At 40.7% G+C, this 16,808-nt stretch overlaps 1 protein-coding gene across 3 annotated transcripts in view; it reads left to right on the forward strand.

Moving 5' to 3' along the window:
• ITSN1 (intersectin 1) overlaps nt 1–16,808 on the forward strand; it is a 232,299-nt gene that overhangs the window by 70,120 nt on the left and 145,371 nt on the right. For all 3 annotated transcript variants that reach the window (XM_067739398.1, XM_067739396.1, XM_067739397.1), the window contains exons 5-6: nt 6,529–6,689; nt 16,533–16,712. In XM_067739398.1, coding sequence (XP_067595499.1) covers nt 6,529–6,689; nt 16,533–16,712 — 341 coding nt within the window. The remainder of the gene's footprint in view (nt 1–6,528; nt 6,690–16,532; nt 16,713–16,808) is intronic.

Raw genomic sequence — 16,808 nt, forward strand, 5'->3', positions numbered from 1 at the left:
TGGAGTATAGTTGATTTGCAATGTTGTGTTAGCTTCAGGTGTACAGAAAAGTGAATCAGTTATACATATACATATATCCACTCTTTTTTAGATTCTTTTCCCATATAGGTCATTACAGCATACTGAGTACAGTTCCCCATGCTATACAGTAGGTCCTTATTAGTTATCTATTTTATATGTAGTCGCGTGTACATGTCAATTCCAGTCTCCCAATTTATCCCCCCCCCTTGGTTTATATGTTTTTGTTTTTATTTAGTTTAGGGATCTGCTCTCATCTTTGTGAACTTAATTTTATGTTTTGAATATGTAACACATTAACAAGATTCCAAAAGCTAAACTCTACAAAAGTGTGAACTCAGAGAAGTGTCACTCGCTGTCCTATTGCTTCATCCCATTCCCACTTATTTTATTAGCTTCTTATTATCCTTTCTTTGTTTATTTCTGTGGGGAAAAAGCATGTCCATAATATGTATGCAAATTTATATTTAAATTATTTCCTCTTCCTTCTACTTTGAAAGTAACCTCCTATAAATGTTCTTTTGTTCTTTGCTTTTCTCACTTAACGGTGTATCCTAGAAATCGCTCGTAACATTCCATAGAGATCTTCCTCATTTTCTTTTTACAGTTATAAAATAGTTATTGTTGAAGATATACCATAGTTTATTCAGCTAATTTCCTGTGTTTTCTGCATTTGGGTTATTTCTAATATTTTGCAATTACAGATAATGCAGCAAAGAATGAGTTAAAGCATGTTTTTTTCCTTTGTTTTTTTTTGCGGTACGCGGGCCTCTCACTGTTGTGGCCTCTCTCGTTGCGGAGCACAGGCTCTGGACGCGCAGGCTCAGCGGCCATGGCTCACAGGCCCAGCCGCTCTGTGGCATGTGGGATCCTCCCGGACCGGGGCACGAACCCGTGTCCCCTGCATCGGCAGGCGGACTCTCAACCACTGCGCCACCAGGGAAGCCCAAAGCATGTATTTTTGTATTGTTGGAAGTGTATCTTCAGGGTGAATTCCTAGGATTGAATCACTGTGTCAAAGAGTAAATGCATATGTAGTTCTGTAGGTGTGGCCAGATTTTCCTACACTTGGAGTTGAAGCACTTTTTCCTGCTGACAGTATGTAAGAGTGCTATGTGGTTTATTTGTACAAATCAAACAGAAAACTTACCCTTAGTATTCAGCATACTTGTGGACCTTTCCTCATCTCAGCCATGCCTGTTATATATAGATTTTTTTAAAAATTTTATTTATTTTTAGTTGCATTGGGTCTTCATAGCTGCATGCGGGCTTTCTCTAGTAGCAGCGAGCAGGGGCTACTCTTCACTGTAGTGCGCAGGCTTCTCATTGTGGTGGCTTCTCTTGCTGAAGAGCACAGGCTTTAGGTGTGCAGTCTTCAGTAGTTGTGGCGCATGGGCTCAGTAGTTGTGGCTCGCGGGCTCTAGAGCACAGGCTCAGTAGTTGTGGCACATGGGCTTAGTTGCTCCTAGGCACGTGCGATCTTCCCGGAACAGGGCTTGATCCTGTGTCCCCTGCATTGGCAGGTGGATTCTTAACAGCTGCGCCACCAGGGCAGTCCTTATATATAGATTTTAATATCAGACTAAACACTGTATTTAAGATCAGTTTGTTTTCAGGAGTCATAGATAGCTATTTTGTCTTTTTTTTTATTGAAAATATTTTTATCATACTTTCTTTTTAGCTTTGGAAGTTTTGTGAATTTAATTTCAGGATCCTCAGACTTTTAGTTAGTCTTTTGGGGAGATTATTAGAAATGAGTAAACTGGGCTTCCCTGGTGGCGCAGTGGTTAAGAATCCGCCTGCCAATGCAGGGGACACGGGTTCGAGCCCTAGTCTGGGAAGATCCCATATACTGCGGAGCAACTAAGCCCGTGCGCCACAACTACTGAGCCTGTGCTCTAGAGCCCGCGAGTCACCGCTACTGAGCCCACGTGCCACAACTACTGAAGCCCACACGCCTAGAGCCCGTGCTCCGCAACAAGAGAAGCCACCACAATGAGAAACCTGCGCACCACAACGAAGAGTAGCCCCCGCTCACCACAACTAGAGAAAGCCCATGCGCAGCAACGAAGACCCAACACAGCCAAAAATAAATAAATAAATAAAATAAATTATAAAAAAAACCTTTCATTAAAAAAAAAAGAAATGAGTAAACTGAGAAATAACTATAAATAAGAGATGAACTGGACAGCAGAGCTGAAATCATATTTTGCAGAGAAGATTTGAGAAATCGAATTGCAAATCTACTCCAGTATATTAGGAGGGGGTGGGGAGAGTTGAGCTTTGTAGGAGTAACTGCTATAGTTCTAAAAGACCTTTGAGTTTTTACTACAAAGGAGTCCCAACAGTTATATTCTGTTAGTTGAGCAAAAGAATTTTTTTAAAAAGGTCACACAAAATTGTCAAAAAAGTTTTGGAATTTTGGTGGATGTCTAGAACCTGAGCATTATGTGTTTCCTCTCCTCTCCTGTTGAGGCTTCTCCTAATTAAACCATTACTAGAAAGTCTCTTCTCTCAGAACCCACTCATTATCCCACACTGGGTATTTTTGTGTCTCTCTAGAAAACATATTTTGGGGACAGTAGTGTGGGGAATAGGGAGTGGGAATCTATCTGCCTGATTTTTTTTTTTTTTAAGTATGCATGTCAATGTTGATTGTTGGGAGGTTTTTTTTAATCCATGAAAACCATTTGAAATAGCTGAATATCTTTTTAAAAATATTTTGGGGATGTCCCTGGCGGTCCAGTGGTTAAGACTTGGTGCTTCCACTGCAGGGGGCACAGATTCAATCCCTCGTTGGGGAACTAAGATCTCTCATGCTGCGTGGTGACGCGAAAAAAAAAAAATTTGGTAAAAGAGAGAAAGCTCACCATTTCATTTTATTGATTTAGTTTCCTTTATAAAACCTGAAAAACAGTACAAACGTAAAGCAGCCGGAGACCAGTCTCAATTATGATCGTAGACACAGAAAATCAAAACAAAATCTTAGCAAATAGAATTCCACAATGTACAAAAAGTATGACCAACTTGAGTTTATGCCAGGGGTGCAAGATTGGTTCAGAATCAAGGAATTCCCTCAACGTTATTATATCAGGAGATAAAAGGAAAAAGAAAATGTGGGATCAGATCAGCAGATACTGACTAAGCATTTGATAAAGAGTATAGTAACCATTTCTAATAAGTAGAAAAGGGAACTGCTTAAATATGTCAGATTACTTTCTAAAAATCAGTACCAAATATTATTCTAAACAATGAAACACTGTAGTCATTTTTTTTAAAAAACCATTTAATTTAAACTCAAAACCAAGCAGGGATGCTCACTTAGTAATGTCATAGAGGCAGTAAGACCAACAGGAAAGAGGAATGGTGGGGACTTCGCTGGTGGTGCAGTGGTTAAGACTCTGAGCTCCCAATGTAGGGGGCCCGGGTTTGATCCCTGGTCAGGGAACTAGATCCCACATGCCGCAACTAAGGAGCCCACGTGCCACAACTAAGGCCCGGTGCAACCAAATAAATAGAAGTAAATAAATATTTATTTATTTACAATAAAAAGGAATGGTATAAATATTGGAAACGAAAGTTAACTCTCTTTTTTGCTAGTTATGTGATTGTGTAAGATTCACAGAAGTTTGGTAAGATTGCTCAATACACCCAGCATAAATGATTATTAAAAGCAAAATTCTTCTCTATGCTTGAAATAAGCACCTAAATATGGAAATGGGGGACATGTTCTATTTAAAAGAGTGACAGAAATGATAAAATTCCTAAGAACACATTTAACAAGAAAAGTAGTTACTTATATTGAAGGAAGTGATGTAATCTTATTAAAGGAAATATTAGTAGAACTGAACATACTATTTTTCTGAACTAACTATCATAAAAATGTCAGTTCTCGGGCTTCCCTGGTGGCGCAGTGGTTGAGAGTCCGCCTGCCGATGCAGGGGACACGGGTTCGTGCCCCGGTCCGGGAGGATCCCACATGCCGCGGAGCGGCTGGGCCCGTGAGCCATGGCCGCTGAGCCTGCGCGTCCGGAGCCTGTGCTCAACAACGGGAGAGGCCATAACAGTGAGAGGCCTGCGTACCGCGAAAAAAAAAAAAAAAAGTCAGTTCTCTAAAAATTCATGTATCTAATGCAGTTCCATCTTGATTTTCATTAGAGTTGTTTATAGAATAGATAAATTAAAAGTTAATAGGGAAAAAGAAATGTCTGTGAATGGCCAAACAAGTTTTTTTTTTTTTATTGGAGTATAGTTGATTTACAATGCTGTGTTGGTTTCAGGTGTACAGCAAAGTGAATCAGTTATACATATAAATATATCCACTCTTTTTTAGATTCTTTCCCCATATAGGCCATTACAGAGTATTGAGTAGAGTTCCCTGTGCTATACAGTAGGTCCTTATTAGTTATCTGTTTTATATATAGTAGTTTATATGTGTCAATCCCAATCTTCCAATTTATCCCTCCCCCCGCCCTTACGCCCTGGTAACCATAACTTTGTTTTCTACATCTGTGACTCTATTTCTGTTTTGTAGATATGTTCATTTGTACCCTTTTTTTAGATTCCACATATAAGTGACATCACATGATATTTGTCTTTCTCTGTCTGACTTACTTTACTCAGTATGACAATCTCTAGGTCCATCCAACAAGTTTTTTTTAAAAAAGCCTTGCCAGATACCAGAACATACCATAGAGTCAGTGGGATCAGATTATTGTCACATTGACCTGGGAATTGTTCAGTCAGAGTAGATAATCCAGAAATAGATCTCCTTTCATATGGACGTTTAATGAACCCCAAAAATATTTCTTTTTACTTCAATGAGAAGAGGATGGATTGGTTAATAAACATTGCTGGGAACCCTAGGTATCCACCTGAAGGAAATCTGGTTGAACCCTGGGGTAACATACCACACACATATATGCAATTACAATTGGTTTAAAGATTGAAATGTAATAAAGTAATACCATCTTAGAAAAGAAAGCTATGTGATAAAAGAAATATTTTACACATATAAAAATGTAGAATTTCTGTATGCTAAAGATATTACACACAAAATGGACAGAGTTTTAAAAAATCTTTCAACAACTGACAGATAAACAGTTGATATGTAATATACAATGAGTGCTTTTAAACTGACAAGGAAAAGACATGCAGTCCATCAGAAAGCTTGGCAAAGGATGTGAATGAGCAGTTCATGGAAGCACGAGTCCAAGTGCCCAAGAAACATGGCAAGCGATGCTCAAGGCCACTAGAAATGAGTGAAATTCAGATTCCACTGGTGTGGTATGCTGAAGGCGGTCATTGACCACAGGAGGCCTGGGGCACTCCTATCTGAGGCAGAAGGGTGGTTTCTGTAGCCATGGGGTTCCCTTAATGACTTTATGACCATTAAAATTTTTCCTGAAGAATAGTGTTGACTTTTACAATTCTTAACATGTTTAAAGATTTTTAATCTTTGTTGTATTATTACGCTTTTTACTGTGCCTCATGTTTTCTTACTTTGAGTTAACTCTAGAAATGTAGGGTTATTTTCTATGTAGCTTAATTTTCTTTTGAGGACACAATCTTTATGTGGCTCATTTAAAACATTGCCAATGATGGCATTGTAATTGGAGTAGCTGGTCTTAACATTTGAAGTTTCAAATAAAACTTTTCTTAAGAAAGGATTAAAAAATAAATCCTTATGCCCTTAAAATCTAGACTTCAACAAATGAAATCTGAATGAACATATTTTGTGCAGAAGAGGTTAAATCATGAATATGCACAGTTTCAGTTAGCAAAAATGTAGTTTCCAGTTGCAAGTACAAACCCCTTTCTTCCTTCCTCTTACTCTTATTTGAGAGAAATGCTTTACATAATAACTCATTGGAAATTGACTTGACCGTTTGTTTGAGTACCACTTTCAAATAGTAAGTGCATTTGTAAGGTCATTTAATGAATTTCCAGAGCTTTGAAAGTATGCTAGTATTACAGTATAGTAGAGCATAGTGTGTCACATCCCCGTGGTGAGGTTTGTAGAACCCCACAGAGGAGTTGATGCAATCTAATCAAGTATCTAGAAATAAACTCTGTTTCTAAATACTTTTTTCCTCCTAATAGCTTTATTGTCACATAATTCACATAACAAAAGTCGCAGTTTTAAAGTGTATAGTTCATTGGTTTTTAGTCTTTCCAGAATTGTGCAACCATCACCACTACCCAGTTTAGAACATTTTTCTCACTCCAAACAGAAACCCCATTTGATGTCCATGGTATATATCCTGACATTCAGACTGAAAATTACCATGTGTATCGTAAAAGTAGAGAGTAACACAATAAAACATATTTCATATTTATATAAAACCTTTTCAGTTTTTCCCTACAGCTTGGTAAACAAGTTTTGTTTTGTTTCGTTTTCCCCGGGACCGAGGGAGCTGATTATTTAGTTTTTGTGTGGGTGGGAGTGGTGGTTTGGGAAAGGTTCTTTTAAGGTCACAGTCATTCTAAGCCCATGCTGTTGGTTTGCAGGGCGCTTGCTGATATGAATAATGATGGAAGAATGGATCAAGTGGAGTTTTCCATAGCTATGAAACTCATCAAACTGAAGCTACAAGGATATCAGCTCCCCTCCTCACTTCCCCCTGTCATGAAACAGCAACCAGTTGCTATTTCTAGTGCACCAGCGTTTGGTGAGTCTGAAAAGGAGTTGGTTCCTATATTTCATTACATGTTTTTAAAATAACTATTTCCCTTCTCCCACCCTCCTCTCTCAGTCTGTAGCATTGTGAAGTTCTAGGAAGTATTCTGTCTGAAAAATGATGGCCCTGTGCAGAAAGATAATGATGGAAGGGAAGAAGCATGGTCACATTCTAACCCTGGGATGAGAGTAATCAAAATGAAAGCAAATAAATAAATTTCACAGCTTACATCTCAACCAATACAAAGGCCTGGGATGAATAATAAAAACACCTGAATTGGGGGCTAACTCCATAGCATACAATATATGAATTAATCATCCCACTGTAACAAGTTTGATATCTTTGAGTCATTGGCTTATGAAAACTTAGACTGAGATTTAATTTTGTACTTTATAAAAATGTGGACTAAGTTCTAGTCATATAAATCTCATTGCAGGATACATGTGTGTGTAATCTGTGAGGTGTAGTGCCCACTGTGACGTTTCACAGGACTCAGCTATCCAATTGATTTCTATAACAATGCAGAATAAAACTCAGGTCACTTTGAAATTAAGATTAATCTTTTCTTTTTAAACATCTTTATTGGAGTATAATTGCTTTACAATGGTGTGTTAGTTTCTGCTTTATAACGAAGTGAATCAGCTATACGTATACATATACATATATCCCCATATCTCCTCCCTTTTGCATCTCCCTCCCACCTGCATCTCCCTCCCACCCTCCCTATCCCACCCCTCTAGGTGGTCACAAAGCACCAAACTGATCTCCCTGTGCTATGCGGCTGCTTCCCACTAGCTATCTATTTTGCGTTTGGTAGTGTATATATTAGTCCATGCCACTCTCTCACTTCATCCCAGCTTACCCTTCCCCCCCCCATGTCCTCAAGTCCATTCTCTACATCTGTGTCTTTATTCCTGTCCTGCCCCTAGGTTCTTCATAACCCTTTTTTTTTTTAAGATCCCATATATATGTATTAGCATATGGTATTTGTCTTTCTCTTTCTGACTTACTTCACTCTGTATGACAGACTCTAGGTCCATCCACCTCACTACAAATAACTGAATTTCGTTTCTTTTTATGGCTGAGTAATATTCCATTGTATATATGTGCCACATCTTCTTTATCCATTCAAGATTAATCTTTTTTGATTCATTTAAAAACTAGCTCCCCTGCCTTTTTGTATTGGGGTGGGGGAGAGGATTTCTATAAACTTCAGCCTCCAGTGACTCACATATGCCAAAGATTTTCAAGGAAATTCATATTATATATTTTAAAAATGATTTATGAACATTACCCACCAAAAGAAATAAATGTTTCCGTCTTGGGAAGATACCACCCATTACCCTCTAACCTGAGAATCAGAGCCCTAGATTCTATTTCTACCTTTACTATTAAACTCAACCTTGAAATTGAGCTTGATTAACTTTTCTGTGCCTTAGTTTCTTCACTTTAATATAAAGTACAAAGTTTACCATATGTATTCATTCTCTCACCTTGTAGAAATGGTCATTCTTAATTTAAATTTGTTTCTCACCCTTTAAAAAATTGTAGATGGGGCTTCCCTGGTGGCGCAGTGGTTGAGAGTCCGCCTGCCGATGCAGGGAACATGGGTTCGTGCCCCGGTCCGGGAAGATCCCACGTGCTGTGGAGCTGGGCCCGTGAGCCGTGGCCGCTGAGCCTGTGCGTCCGGAGCCTGTGCTCCGCAACGGGAGAGGCCACAGCAGTGAGAGGCCCGCGTACCGCAAAAAAAAAAAAAAAAAAAAAATCGTAGACGGAAAAGTGATTGAAAACAGTTTTAAGAAACAAACATGTTTTCCTCATAAAATATATTATAATCTGATTTTCCCTTCTTATTTGCTGGTGGAAAAAAATGGAGAAAATGTGTATTGTCTTATGCCATTTTGTAACATGGCTTTCTCAGGAAAAAGACCACTTTGAATTGTAATATTTCCTCAGATAATGCAGTATGGGTGTGAGGACCATTGTTAGTTCAGTATTGTATTGATCCTATGTGATTTCTTTTTTTTTTTTTGCGGTACGCAGGCCTCTCACCGCTGCGTCCTCTCCCATTGCGGAGCACAGGCCCCAGACGCGCAGGCTCAGCGGCCATGGCTCGCGGGCCCAGCCGCTCCGCGGCACGCGGTAACCTCCCGGACTGGGGCACGAACCCGTGTCCCCTGCATCGGCAGGCGGACTCTCAACCACTGCGCCACCAGGGAAGCCCCTATGTGATTTCTTAGTTAAAGGAGCTTATCAAACATTTTAAGGATTCTCAATGGAAAACATGAATAAAACACTCTAAAGTATTAGCAATCTGCCATACTTAGAGTCCTCAGTTTTCAGTTGCAATGGGCAAGTAGTCATTTAGGATTGATAATTAACATAAGTTTCTTATTCTCTCACCTCCTTAGTACTATAGCCAAATACCATTTAATTTATAGAAAGCTTATCTTTATGGTTCTGTTTACTTGCTTTATTATACATCTGAAGGTAACACTTAAATTGGGCAAATACACCAAAGCTACAGGAATCTTTTCCTGGCTTTCAATTTGTTGCCACCATTTTAGTCCTGCAGGTGGTAAAGCGTCTCCTCTGGGCAAGGATTTCCCAGGAAGATCCCAGCAATCTCCATTAAGTGCAGTGTCTTCCTCCTTTGGAAGGTCTTTTTATGTTTGAAGTAGACTAATTGTGAGAACAGACAGAAGGTATTTGCAGGTTGCTTTACCAGCATGAGTCTTGTTTTTCTGGCTTAAAATCTCAGAGACTGCTAAATTATTCTATAAGAAGGTAAGCTTTAATACAGAGATTAACCTCATACTTGTTGGTGAATTGTCTTTAAAATTTCTATATAAGATGCAAACCTGTTTTGTTGCTGTAGTGCTTATTTTTCTGTATTTGTTTACACATTAAATTCTGACAGAACACCAACAAAAAATGAAATCAAAGGTGCAGATTGTCAGGGAAAAAGGAACAAACTTGCAGTGTCCTGCTGCATCTTCTGTTTCTTTCTTGCTCTTATTGGATTCTTGACCTTTCACATTGTCACATACTTCCTTTTGAAAGGTTTTGTGTTTCCAGAGCATCTTTGTGTTTCCTTGTGCTCCTTTTCTTTATGGTATTAAGAAATATGTATTTTATTCACAGTAATGAGGCAATTGGCCATATTAAGTTTTTTTTTTTTTTTTTGCGCCACGCCACGTAGCACATGGGATCTTAGTTCCCGGACCAGGGATCAAACCCTCACCCCCTGGATTGGAAGTGCCGAGTCTTAACCACTGGACTGCCAGGGAAGTCCTAAGTTATTTCTTAGAACAAAATTCCACAGGGAAAAAAATCCATTATTATCCCAATTTAAAACATAATTCCATAAAAAGCTGTCTTTTAGTCAGATGTTTTTCTTAAAAATTAAATGGTAATTAGTCAGCTAAGATCACCAACAGTTCTGATTTCTTACCTGTTCTCAACCTAGACTTTAATTATTTAGGTTGATTTAAAGATTACAGTAATCAGATCCAACATCTGATTCATGGGAAAGTTCTTAGACAGTTTAAACAAAACACAAAAATTGTGGATAGAGTTTCCTTCTCTCTCTTCATCCTGATGTATCTGATGACAGGGAGTAAAGTGAAGGAGGTTTGGGAGGGGACAGTCAATAGTCATTCAGGTTGTCTCTGATACAATTAATGATAAGCTGAGATAAATGAATGCTATGCTTTTACTTAAAGGTTCACTATTAAAAACAAACAAACTATGCATTGCCTTTCTTTTGGTGAGGTTGAGCCGCAAGTCTGGATATTTTAACGGGAAGGTTACAGGTTTTGGGTTAGGCAAGTAGGACAGTGATCCAAGAGAAGAAGGAAAACTCAAGAAGTCACGTGAGAGCAAAGGCCAGGAAGAGCAGAGGTGAGCAGTGCCATAGGCTGCAAGGGACCAGGGCCCCTGTTGATCTTGTCCATCGTGTGTTCGCGGTTTCTAGTCCTCAGTTAACCAGCTTAGTTAAAAGTAGAAGTTACTCTGAATCTCTGAAGGGCCCTGTAGCCAGCGTTTGGTCGAAACCCAAAACAGCTAAAGGGTGTTTGGTTTTCTTTTGGCCTCCCTTCCGGGGCTGCAAGAAGAAACCTCGGAGTGGAGAAAGGGTCAGATAACCACAGGCATCCCATTGCCTCTTTTTCCCAGAAACCCGGGTGTCAGTAATTCTTCCTCTGACATATAATATGTCTCGTCTTAGTCCATCCTGCTATAGGAATTGCAACGCTAGGGATAGTGCCGATTTATTTTCAGGAGGGGTGGCCTCACTGCCCAGAGGGTTTTACAGTCAGCTGAGTAACCTGCCCCGGCCTCTAAGGGAAGCCAGGATTTCTTAGCTGCCCTCCTGCCAGCCAGACCTTAGCTCTTACCCCCAGCTTCTCCACTGCTTTCCCTCCCCTCCTTCTCGTCACGTCACCCTTCTCAGTAAACTGTTTTCAAGAAGATAAATCATGAGGGAATTATAGAAAATAAAGAGAAGTTAAAAGTACATGGTCTTAATCCACTTTGCCCAAGTTTACTCAAAGATCTGGCCTTTGGGGCTTCCCTGGTGGCGCAGTGGTTGAGAGTCCGCCTGCCGATGCAGGGGACACGGGTTCGTGCCCCAGTCCGGGAGGATCCCACATGCCACGGAGCGGCTGGGCCCGTGAGCCATGGCCACTGAGCCTGTGCGTCCGGAGCCTGTGCTCCGCAACGGGAGAGGCCGCAACAGTGAGAGGGCCGCGTACCGCAAAAAAAAAAAAAAAGATCTGGCCTTTGCCAAGGTAATTTTTTTTTCTTATACTTCTTCTGGCTACTTGAGAACATAATTTATTACTATTATTATTTTCTAATTAATATTAGACATTATCTGACTATGGGTTTCCTAGCCCTGTGGTCTGTCTTTACATATAGTATTTTATCTGGTCACAACAGTAACCCTAAAAGTATGCAGAGATTATTGGCTCTCTTATACAAACGAGAGACCTGAGATTCCAAGAAGTTGAACAGTCTGCTTGAGACCATGTTTCTGAAAGGGAGGTGGAGCCTGTTCAAACTCAGTTTTCCTGAAGGCTCTTGGTTTCCTTATTTCCTTCTCTCTTCCCACCTTCCTTATCACTAAATCATGAGGGTGACATGGGGCATTGTCACTCTTCCAAGGTTAATGCAAATGTTAACACACTGTGGAATTAAGGCTGGCTAGGGGTTGGATAATCATTTTTGTTAAGAAGAGGAAAATGGGGTGCAGTGATATTGTGATTTGCCAACTGTGTTTAAGGACATTCTGTGAGTATGCCTCATACCTTCTTCCTTCAGTGTATTTGCACACAGCATCATTCTTCTTATACTCTGGACTCAACTGTTTCAGGGGGAGGTTGTTGCTTTTGTTTTTGCCAGAGTCCATGGTTTTATTAAGTCAGACCAATCAATATTTTTAAGCCCTGATTGTGTGTCCTAGTTGCTGGGAATATGGTGGTGAGCAAGACATCATGGCTCCTGTTGCTATGGAGCTTGTTGACAAGTTGGGGGAAGCAAACAAATAATTCCATAAAATGGGGTAATATGATAGAGACAAGTAGGACCCGGTGGTTAGGGGAGAATTTTCCGAGGAGATAACTTTTGAGCTGACTTAAGCATGAGAGCCTCGTGAGGGGAGAAGACCCCCAGGCAAAAGCAACAGGTCCTAAGGCAAAGCTTGGTGTGTGAGAGGAACAAAAATGAGATACTTCCCTTGTAGCTGAAGTATCCTTAGGCCTTAAGGTCAGGGAGGTAAGGCAGGAGGCAGGTGGTTTGGGGCCTGATAAAACCACTAAAGAGTTAGCATTTTTGTCTAAGTGCAGTTGAAAGCTTTGAAGCAGGGGTGTGACATGGTTGATAGACACTTAGAAAAAAAAATCTGTGTTATCTGAAGACTATTTTTGTTTCTTTGGTGTTGTTATTTTTTGTTTGTTGTTTTGTCATTTGTATTATTTGAAGACTGTATTGCAGGGGGACAAGTAAAAGGGAAATCAGTAAGGAGTCTTTTTCCATAGGCAAGAGGTTATGGTAATTTAGATCTGGGTGGTGATAATAAACGTGGAAGATAGGGTAGAATTAGATTCATGATATCCTGTATTGTGGAGAAAAAAATAAATCAGATTTTGACCATTTCAAGTTTGAGGGGCCTCGTTGATTTCCAAGTCGAGATGTGAAGGAGGCAGGTGAATCTGTATGTCTGCAACTCAGGAGGGATCCGTCAGTTCTGGGTGAGTTTGGGTGCGGATGGCATTGAAAGCCCCGGGGCTGGATACGGTATCTTAGAGAGAAGTGTGAAGATTTCAATCTTAAATGGAACCAGAGGATATAAAATGGAGAATCTCATGCATGGGTCCTCAGGAAAATGAAACTTAAGGACCAAGGGACTGGTCAGGCATTTATAGAAAATCGAAACTGATCCCTTGACTAACGAACATCCTGCAAAAGTCTCTTCTCCTCCTCAAGCCAATGAACTTGCTGCTTGGACTCTAATTGAATTCCCTTCTCTTTGTGATCCTTGCCCATGTATCCAGCCTACCCCAAAGCCTCAGAGGTCTCACTTGTAGCTTACCGCAGTTGGCGTGTCCAGAATTGCAATTCTTGGGACTTCCCTGGCGGACCAGTGGTTAAGATTACACGCTTCCAACGCAGGGGGCACAGGGTTGTCGATCCCTGGTTGGGGAACTAAGATCCCACATGCCGCGTGGTGCCCACCGCCCCCCCCACCAAAAAAAAACCAGGCATATCAGAATTGCAGTTCTTCTGCTATGCCTGCATAAACTCAACTTCTGGTAATTCAAGTTTGCCTCAGTTTTCCTCTTTACTTAGGTTGATGAAGTGTAGCTTTAGAGTAGGCGGAAGACCTAGGTCCAGGCCTTGGCGGTCTGTGACATTTAAAGCTCTAGTGAAAGGGAAGAAGCCAGAAACAGAGTGAAGTGGGAGGAAGTTGGTGTCCTAGTAGCCAAGGAAGAGTGTTTCGGAGGGGAGTGCCCCATTGTTCAAGTTGCTTCTGAGGGACTGAGTAAGAATAGGACAGAAAAGTAATTGGATTTGGCAAGACGATCTTGGACCTCACCTTGACGAACTCCTTGGAGTGGTAGGGACAGGAGCCTGCTGGAGGCTTGGAAGAGGGGAGGGTTTAACTGTAAGGGGAGCATGTCAGCTGAAGAATGGTGTGTTTATGGTGGGAAGTGCTTCCGTCAGTGGTTGAGGAGAGAGGGTGAAACTTCAGGAATTGAGACTTAGCACCGTCATGAGGGATGGCATCTAAAGCACAGCCTCTGGTAGGTGTGTTTATTTAGAAGTATTCAGAAAGCACTCATTCATTCAGAAAAGGCAGTCAGTTGGTACAAGGATGGTAGTCTTTGCAGTGGCAATTTAGGAGCTGAGTAGGTAACTTAAAATGGAAAAATTATGATGTTAGAGAATAAGAAGACCTGCAAGATCTGGTCCCTGTGAACTCTCAGCACTGGCCCAACAAGGCTGCCTTTGGGGACAGGATCTCACACTGAGGAGAAGTGACTGGGAGTGGAATAAAAATTAAGCAGGGCACCGACACAGAGACAGAAGGAGGAGAAGGTCCAGACCAAAGTGGGGGAGGAGAACGAGCCTGGAAATCCCAGGAGTCAAGGCTCATATCAAAACGAGCATCAGGCAGTATCAGGCCAAGGTCAAATCCCACACACGGTTATTATTAGAAAAAAGAGGATGAAGAGCCAAGTAACACCCCTGTGGACGATGACAGCACATCAGTAACCTACTATTTCAAAACAAGCTGAAAGGTACTAAGAAAATGATGCGAGTCATGAAAGACTAACAGAGATCAGAATTTTAAAACCCCAGAAATCAGGTGACCACTCAGGAAAGAATGAGACATAAAAGAAAGAGTCATTTCAGAAATGAAGAGTGAGCCAGAAGCAACACAAGAGAGACTATCTGAAAGGAAATAGAAGGTAAAAAGAGGAAGATTTCAAACATTAAAAGGAAATGAAAAAAGAGATACAAAGAATTTGAGAAAAAGTGGCAAATGTTGAAGGCAAAGAGAATTGAGTAGGTTAGTTGGGGTCTCTGAAGAAGGAAACCAAAGCAAGGGAACAGAACAAATGGCAAAAACTAGTTCAAGACAGCTTTCTTGACATAAAAGGTTTGAAGCTAAATTTGAACGAATATATATAGTATGTGCCCGAGAAGATCGACCTGGAAAGATCAACACTAAGATACATTCTAGTAAGACAAAAAATCATTTGGGCCCAAAGAAAAAGAAAACACATGGCTAATGAGAAAGAAAATTAGAATATCTTCAGACTTTTCTGCAGCAGTGCTTCATGCCGGAAGGAAATGGAGTGACATATTTAGGATTCTCAGGGAAAGAATCAGCCAAGAATTTTGTGTCCAGAAAAACCACACCAACCAATTTTCCAACTCTCCGGACACTAACTTTATATCTTATAATTAAATTCAATTCTGATGCTAACTCTGGTAGTCAGCGTCAGATTCCACAGGTTTAAGCGTTCGGTCTCACAAGACTGCCCTCACTTCAGACTTGAGTCACAAGTAATGGGCCACAGGGTACCCATGCTCTGTCCGACTTGACTAAAAATCAGAGGCTCCCACAAACTCTTCTCCCATTTTCTATAATTTGCTAGAACAGCTCACCAAACTTAGGGAAACATTTACTTACATTCTCTGGTTTGTTATAAAGCATATTATAAAGGATACAGATGAACAGGCAGATGGAGAGGTGCATAGTGTAAGGTCCGGATGGGTCCTGAGTGCAGGAGCTTCTGTCCCCGTGGAGTTGGGGAGCGCCACCCTCCCAGCACGTGGATTTGTTCACCAGCCTAGAAGCTCTCCAAACCTTGGTATGTAGGAGTTGTTATGGAGGTTTCATTATGCAGGCATAATGGATTAAATCGGTAGCATTTGATTAGCTCAGTGTCCAGCCCCTCTGCCTTCCCCTGAGGTCTGTGTGGAGGTGGGAGTTGGGTGGGGCTGAGAGTTCCAACTCTCTAATCATGCTGTGATCTTTCCCGTGACCAGCTCCCATCCTGCAGCTATTTAGGGGTCCCCAGCCATCAGTCACCACATCAAACACACAAAGATACTCTTACCACTCTAGAGATTCCAAGGATCTTAAAAGCTCTGTGTCAGGAACCAGGGACTGAGACCAAATGTTTTGGCAAAAGATGTTCCTATCAGTCAGGAAATTAAAAGAGTTTTAGGAGCTCTGCCAGGAATCAAGACCTGGGGACAGAGACCAGATATATATTTCTTATTATATCACCATATCACAAGTTAGGATAGAGAAACTAAAAGAATAGAAACATCTATTTTAGTTTCTATCGTTTCTTCATTTTTTGGTTAGAATACTTCTATAAAGAGAAACTTTCTCATCAAATGTTTGATTACTCTGAGGTTCAGTCAATAAAAGAAAGGCAGGATAAATGTTTATTTTCTGCCTTTATGTACTAGTTTTCAAAATAAATTGATTGCCTATGGTGACCAATTAGGATTAAAAAAAAATCATTGTGAATTGAATTCTCTTTGGTGGCTTTCAGTCCACTGCAGTTATTATTCTTATTGATCCTCAACATTGGCCAGTAGATCCTTCTTTAAGTTGGGTCTTGAGCCCTTTTGATATGATCCTTGACAATTTTTACTCCCCTTCAAAATGATTAATCTGAATTCATATTTTAAATGGAACTGTATTACAACTGGAAAGGGATTTTCTTCTCCATGCAGTCCTGGATTAATTATCATTGAATGTTGAAATGTGGTTCCATGTGAATTTTGTTGGGATTTTTCCCTTCATAGGTATGGGAGGTATCGCCAGCATGCCACCGCTGACCGCTGTTGCTCCAGTGCCAATGGGTTCCATTCCTGTTGTCGGAATGTCTCCCCCGCTAGTATCCTCTGTTCCTGCGGCAGGAGTGCCTCCTCTGGCTAACGGGACGCCCCCTGTCATACAGCCTCTGCCTGCATTCACTCATCCTGGTACGTGACCTGCTGAAGCCACAGGCCGAACTTTTACCTGTATTTTACTCTTCATTCTCGTTTTCTGTCTTCACGTTCTGATTATATTTAAATGGT

This window comes from Pseudorca crassidens, chromosome 5, assembly GCF_039906515.1.
Source record: "Pseudorca crassidens isolate mPseCra1 chromosome 5, mPseCra1.hap1, whole genome shotgun sequence".
Lineage (NCBI taxonomy): Eukaryota > Metazoa > Chordata > Mammalia > Artiodactyla > Delphinidae > Pseudorca > Pseudorca crassidens.